This window comes from Bombina bombina, chromosome 1 (assembly GCF_027579735.1).
Source record: "Bombina bombina isolate aBomBom1 chromosome 1, aBomBom1.pri, whole genome shotgun sequence".
NCBI lineage: Eukaryota > Metazoa > Chordata > Amphibia > Anura > Bombinatoridae > Bombina > Bombina bombina.
Window position 1 is genome coordinate 1,398,725,734 of NC_069499.1, and position 7,303 is coordinate 1,398,733,036.

Sequence of the window (7,303 nt, forward strand, 5' to 3'; positions counted from 1 at the left end):
TTGTTCCTCCTCTTGCTCATGATGTAGGGAGTTGGTGCTCTTATAACATGATGTTCCTTCTCTTGCTCATGATGTAAGGAGTTGATGTTTTTATAACATGGTGTTTCTTCTCTTTTTCATGATGTAGGTAGTTGGTGCTCTTATAACATGATGTTCCTCCTCTTGCTCATGATGTAGAGAGTTGGTGCTCTTATTAAATGATGTTCCTTCTCTTGCTCATTATGTAGGGAGTTGATGTTCTTATAGCATGGTGTTTCTTCTCTTGCTCATGATGTAGGGAGTTGGTGCTCTTATAACATGATGTTCCTCCTCTTGCTCCTGATGTAGGGCGTTGGTGCTCTTATAAGAAGATGTGCCCCCTCTTGCTCATGATGTAGGGCATTGGTACTCTTATAAGATGATGTTCCTTCTCTTGCTCATGATGTAGGGAGTTGGTGCTTGTATAACATGATGTTCCTCCTCTTGCTTCTAATGTAGGTCGTTAGTGCTCTTATAACATGATGTTCCTCCTCTTGCTCTTGATGTAGGGAGTTGGTGCTCTTGTAACATAATGTTACCTCTCTTGCTCATGATGTAGGGAGTTGTTGCTCTTATTAAATGATGTTCCTGCTCTTGCTCATGATGTAGGGAGTTGATGTTCTTATAACATGGTGTTCCTCCTCTTGCTCATGATGTAGGGAGTTGTTGCTCTTATAACATGATGTTCCTTCTCTTGCTCATGATGTAAGGAGTTGATGTTTTTATAACATGGTGTTTCTTCTCTTTCTCATGATGTAGGGAGTTGTTGCTCTTATAACATTATGTTCCTCCTCTTGCTCATGATGTAGAGAGTTGGTGCTCTTATTAAATGATGTTCATCCTCTTGCTCATGATGTAGGGAGTTGTTGCTCTTATAACATGATGTTCCTCCTCTTGCTCATGATGTAGAGAGTTGGTGCTCTTATTAAATTATGTTCCTCCTCTTGCTCATGATATAGGGAGTTGGTGCTCTTATAACATGATGTTCCTCCTCTTGCTCATGATGTAGGGAGTTGGTGCTCTTATAACATGATGCTCCTTCTCCTGCTCATGATGTAAGGAGTTGATGTTTTTATAACATGGGGTTTCTTCTCTTTCTCATGATGTAGGGAGTTGGTGCTCTTATAACATGATGTTCCTCCTCTTGCTCATGATGTAGAGAGTTGGTGCTCTTATTAAATGATGTTCCTCCTCTTGCTCATGATGTAGGGAGTTGGTGCTCTTATAACATGATGTTCCTTCTCTTGCTCATGATGCAAGGAGTTGATGTTTTTATAACATGGTGTTTCTTCTCTTTCTCATGATGTAGGGAGTTGGTGCTCTTATAACATGATGTTCCTCCTCTTGCTCAAGATGTAGAGAGTTGGTGCTCTAATTAAATGATGTTCCTCCTCTTGCTCATGATGTAGGGAGTTGGTGCTCTTATAACATGATGTTCCTCCTCTTGCTCATGATGTAGAGAGTTGGTGCTCTTATTAAATGTTGTTCCTCCTCTTGCTCATGATGTAGGGAGTTGGTGCTCTTATAACATGATGTTCCTTCTCTTGCTCATGATGTAAGGAGTTGATGTTTTTATAACATGGTGTTCCTCCTCTTGCTCATGATGTAGAGAGTTGGTGCTCTTATTAAATGATGTTCCTCCTCTTGCTCATGATGTAGGGAGTTGGTGCTCTTATAACATGATGTTCCTTCTCTTGCTCATGATGTAAGGAGTTGATGTTTTTATAACATGGTGTTTCTTCTCTTTCTCATGATGTAGGGAGTTGGTGCTCTTATAACATGATGTTCCTCCTCTTGCTCATGATGTAGAGAGTTGGTGCTCTTATTAAATGATGTTCCTCCTCTTGTTCATGATGTAGGGAGTTGGTGCTCTTATAACATGATGTTCCTCCTCTTGCTCATGATGTAGAGAGTTGGTGCTCTTATTAAATGTTGTTCCTCCTCTTGCTCATGATGTAGGGAGTTGGTGCTCTTATAACATGATGTTCCTTCTCTTGCTCATGATGTAAGGAGTTGATGTTTTTATAACATGGTGTTTCTTCTCTTTTTCATGATGTAGGTAGTTGGTGCTCTTATAACATGATGTTCCTCCTCTTGCTCATGATGTAGAGAGTTGGTGCTCTTATTAAATGATGTTCCTTCTCTTGCTCATTATGTAGGGAGTTGATGTTCTTATAGCATGGTGTTTCTTCTCTTGCTCATGATGTAGGGAGTTGGTGCTCTTATAACATGATGTTCCTCCTCTTGCTCCTGATGTAGGGCGTTGGTGCTCTTATAAGAAGATGTGCCCCCTCTTGCTCATGATGTAGGGCATTGGTACTCTTATAAGATGATGTTCCTTCTCTTGCTCATGATGTAGGGAGTTGGTGCTTGTATAACATGATGTTCCTCCTCTTGCTTCTAATGTAGGTCGTTAGTGCTCTTATAACATGATGTTCCTCCTCTTGCTCTTGATGTAGGGAGTTGGTGCTCTTGTAACATAATGTTACCTCTCTTGCTCATGATGTAGGGAGTTGTTGCTCTTATTAAATGATGTTCCTGCTCTTGCTCATGATGTAGGGAGTTGATGTTCTTATAACATGGTGTTCCTCCTCTTGCTCATGATGTAGGGAGTTGTTGCTCTTATAACATGATGTTCCTTCTCTTGCTCATGATGTAAGGAGTTGATGTTTTTATAACATGGTGTTTCTTCTCTTTCTCATGATGTAGGGAGTTGTTGCTCTTATAACATTATGTTCCTCCTCTTGCTCATGATGTAGAGAGTTGGTGCTCTTATTAAATGATGTTCATCCTCTTGCTCATGATGTAGGGAGTTGGTGCTCTTATAACATGATGTTCCTCCTCTTGCTCATGATGTAGAGAGTTGGTGCTCTTATTAAATTATGTTCCTCCTCTTGCTCATGATATAGGGAGTTGGTGCTCTTATAACATGATGTTCCTCCTCTTGCTCATGATGTAGGGAGTTGGTGCTCTTATAACATGATGCTCCTTCTCCTGCTCATGATGTAAGGAGTTGATGTTTTTATAACATGGGGTTTCTTCTCTTTCTCATGATGTAGGGAGTTGGTACTCTTATAACATGATGTTCCTCCTCTTGCTCATGATGTAGAGAGTTGGTGCTCTTATTAAATGATGTTCCTCCTCTTGCTCATGATGTAGGGAGTTGGTGCTCTTATAACATGATGTTCCTTCTCTTGCTCATGATGCAAGGAGTTGATGTTTTTATAACATGGTGTTTCTTCTCTTTCTCATGATGTAGGGAGTTGGTGCTCTTATAACATGATGTTCCTCCTCTTGCTCAAGATGTAGAGAGTTGGTGCTCTAATTAAATGATGTTCCTTCTCTTGCTCATTATGTAGGGAGTTGATGTTCTTATAACATGGTGTTTCTTCTCTTGCTCATGATGTAGGGAGTTGGTGCTCTTATAACATGATGTTCCTCCTCTTGCTCCTGATGTAGGGCATTGGTGCTCTTATAAGAAGATGTGCCCCCTCTTGCTCATGATGTAGGACGTTGGTACTCTTAAAAAATGATGTTCCTTCTCTTGCTCATGATGTAGGGAGTTGGTGCTCGTATAACATGATGTTCCTCCTCTTGCTTCTAATGTAGGTCGTTAGTGCTCTTATAACATGATGTTCCTTCTCTTGCTCATGATGTAGGCAGTTGGTGCTCTTATAACATGATGTTCCCCCTCTTGCTCCTGATGTAGGGTGTTGGTGCTCTTATAATATGATGTTCCTCCTCTTGCTCATGATGTAGGGTGTTGGTGCTCTTATAACATGATGTTCCCCCTCTTCCTCCTGATGTAGGGTGTTGGTGCTCTTATAATATGATGTTCCTCCTCTTGCTCATGATGTAGGAAGTTGGTGCTCTTATAACATGATGTTCCCACTCTTGCTCATGATGTAGGGAGTTAGTGTTCTTATAATATGCTGTTCCCCCTCTTTCTCATGATGTAGGGCGTTGGTGCTCTTATAAGATGATGTTCCTCCTCTTGCTAATGATTTAGGGAGTTGGTGCACTACTATACTGAAATATCTGCTTTGTATATATATTTATGTTTTTCTACCTTGAGGTTTCTAATTTTGCTTATGTTGCTACTATTTTCTAGGAACAAGATTCTGATTTTCGGACTGCTTGAAGAGACTGCACTGGCAGCCTTCCTCTCATACTGCCCTGGAATGGATGTTGCTCTCCGCATGTATCCCCTAAAGTAAGTGCTCTGCTGCTTACTGACCCACATACATAAAACTTATAGTCTCACATTAGTTAACATATACAGTATACAGGCAATATTTTATTTAAAAGCTAAATGAGAAAAACTATTTTAATGAAAAAACATATTTTGATAAACATGTGTTTGTAGTTGAGGATTATTTTCTTACATTTTAGCCAAAAAAAAAAAAGAATTTAGTCTAGGGACAGTTTGATTTTCAATCTCAAAGAAAGTACTATCACAGGAAAAGAGACAGGTTTATTCAAAACTAGGAAGTAATGTAAGCTGACAGAAAACTCTCATTTCATTTAAAGGGAATTAAGGCTTTTATTTAACATGAACATTTTTTTTTTTTACTAATCCAGAGTTGCTACATTTGAAATTAGATAGTTTTATCCAGTACTTCCTGTAATGATAACTGTAAAAGGGGTTTTGGAGGTTGATAGTAATTTCAAAAGCCTAACTGAAGAATACAGAAGTATGACAGATTTGCCTCTGTAGCAGCACAAAACAGCAAACCATAGATAGTGCATGGTCAGGGACATATAGATGACTGAGGTCAGAGTCTAGTCTAGTTATCCTGCAGGACAGAATATGCAAAATGACCTGGGGGATCCTCTGTGCAGAATGGTAATGGCTATCAGGACCACATATGCAGGCAATAGCAAGCCTGTCACTGTATGTAGGGCATGGCCATAACAGCAGAGCATGCAGGGAATGGTCAGCAGGACACATTATGCATGTAATAGCTAGCAGAACACTGTGAACAAGTAGTAGCCAGCAACCAGGTAATCACCAGCAGGAGACTGTGAGCAGATAATATCCAACAAAGTAGACAAGGCAGGGACCAGTCAAGAGACACCAAGACCAGGAGAATACTAGCAGGTACCCAAAGGAGAATATCCAAACCTCTAATAGAAGCTAATGCTTTTTTATAAAATATTATTAAAATATTCTGGAGGAATATCATGATTCTAGTGCCATCCAGGTGTGTTGGACTATAAGACACAGAGAGAGGCATGTTCCCTTAGGAAGAACATGCACCTGCCAGGAACCTTGTAGGGAGTACAGTGTTCCCTGAGTACCATGACAGTACAATTGTTTTATACTTTCTTTTGGTAATTATCATGAGCTTTGATTAATCTACCATGCTGAATATGTCCAACTCCTATGTTAAAAACAGCAAATAGCCTTACGTTATCAATGTACAGACAAGCGATAGCAAATGTAGCTGCACAATAAAAATCAGTAATTTTACAAATAAATCAATGGGATTTAGTCAAATGTAATGCTTTCTTAAAAAATCTCAACTTGTTTTAAATTAAGATCGGTTTTGCTTTTAAATCTAATTTATTATAATGTATTTCTGGAAGAATACACATTGGTGCAGACTGTTCTTACAACTAAGTCTGTTTCTTGTTGCCTTTGAGTTCCCACTGTGATATTGGCTGCTGATGTCTATTGTATATTCTTTTCTCCCAGGGTTACATGGTGGTTCTGTGCCTTTCCCTACAGTCTTCTAATCTTTGTCTATGATGAAGTAAGGAAACTGATCCTACGCCGTGATCCAGGAGGTAAGACAATATAGGTAGTATACACATGCTATTTTATAGGTGGACAATAGGTGGACATATATACAAATAATCAATATTAAGACATGTCCATAATAATTTCACGCTATCAGCCCACATAAGTCTACTTTCACTCTTTATTCACTCAACATCCATCACATAAGTCAACTAGGACAGTAAAGCACATCAGTTAGGACTTAACAAATCCTGGACTTCTGTTGATAGCATTTTGAAAATGCCCTGGTTATGCTCTTTGGCCTGGAAGAAATGCATAATTTTAGCAATTTCTGATATCTATGTTTTGTATACAGATATGGATCTGTATACAGTACAATAAATACATTACCATTTGATATATAATTGGGCATAAACAATTTTTATCATTTCTTCTTAGGATGGGTGGAGAAGGAATCGTACTATTGAAGAACAGATGTCTGGTGGATTCCAACTGGAGTAGATAAAGCAAATGTCTTGGGGATGTCTGCATTTTTAGGGTTTCTTGAAACCTAACTGACCCTTAGAAAAGACACACATAGTCCACATGCTCAACATCAACTTAGATTATGCTGTATCTCTTTAGGAAGAGACGTTTAATAATTAAAGCAAACTGCCATATAAACCAACTTCTTAATGATGGAATCTCCTTATGTATTTGTATCAGATTTTACCATAAAATTGGGACATTTTAATATAAATTTAGGTGCCAACTTTTAAATATCATTGTTAGTGTTATCTTTTCTATCTTTTTACAGAGACTATAACATTTTTGTGTATCCAGATAGTAAATAGACTTGATAGATTGCAAAGGACAGTGGACAAGAAAATATACATATAGCAGTTAAATATTCCAATTGGCTATTAAATCTCAATAATTAGCATTGAAATTTTTTTATTAAACTCATTTCCAAATCAGCAGGTTTGATAGTGTATGTGTGATCAATTTAGTACATCACAATTGGTGCAAGTAACCAAGAAAGTATTACTATCAAGATTATTTCTATGCTGCCATCGGTGTAATAAACTATACACATATGTGTACCATATGTTTAAACGAAGACCTTTCATCAATGCTATAAAAGCTTTTAAGACTAATCATCAGTGTTTTGTTTTATTTACATATTGTTTTATGAGAAGGACATTTTCACCAGTGTGGATCTAATTCTCATTCACCTAGATTACGAGTTTTGCGTTTGTGTTTTAAGGTTGAAAAAATTGCCATTTCAGCGTGAAAAAAGGAACGCAGCCATTGCGAGTCTTGTCGGTATAACTGTACCACAAGCCTTTTAGCCTGTAATGCAACGTCAGTCCCACACACGTTTTTTGCATGGGATTTCATAGCGCTGGTATTACAAGTTTTGCGGTGAGGCTAAAAAGCTTGCATTACAACCTATACCGACAAGATCCGTTTCGCATCTGAGACCAGTAGTTATGAGTTTTACGCACACAAAACTCATAACTAAACTGTTACAAAGTACACTAACACCCATAAACTACATAT

General features: G+C 38.3%; 1 protein-coding gene across 1 annotated transcript in view; it reads left to right on the forward strand.

Annotated features, from left to right (window-relative positions):
* Nucleotides 1-6,897, forward strand: part of LOC128652101 (sodium/potassium-transporting ATPase subunit alpha-2) — a 140,187-nt gene extending 133,290 nt beyond the window's left edge. The window contains exons 21-23 of the mRNA XM_053705047.1: nt 4,130-4,231; nt 5,717-5,808; nt 6,200-6,897. Of these exons, the coding sequence (XP_053561022.1) occupies nt 4,130-4,231; nt 5,717-5,808; nt 6,200-6,228 (223 nt within the window). The 3' untranslated portion in view covers nt 6,229-6,897. The remainder of the gene's footprint in view (nt 1-4,129; nt 4,232-5,716; nt 5,809-6,199) is intronic.
* The last annotated feature ends 406 nt before the right edge of the window (nt 6,898-7,303 follow it).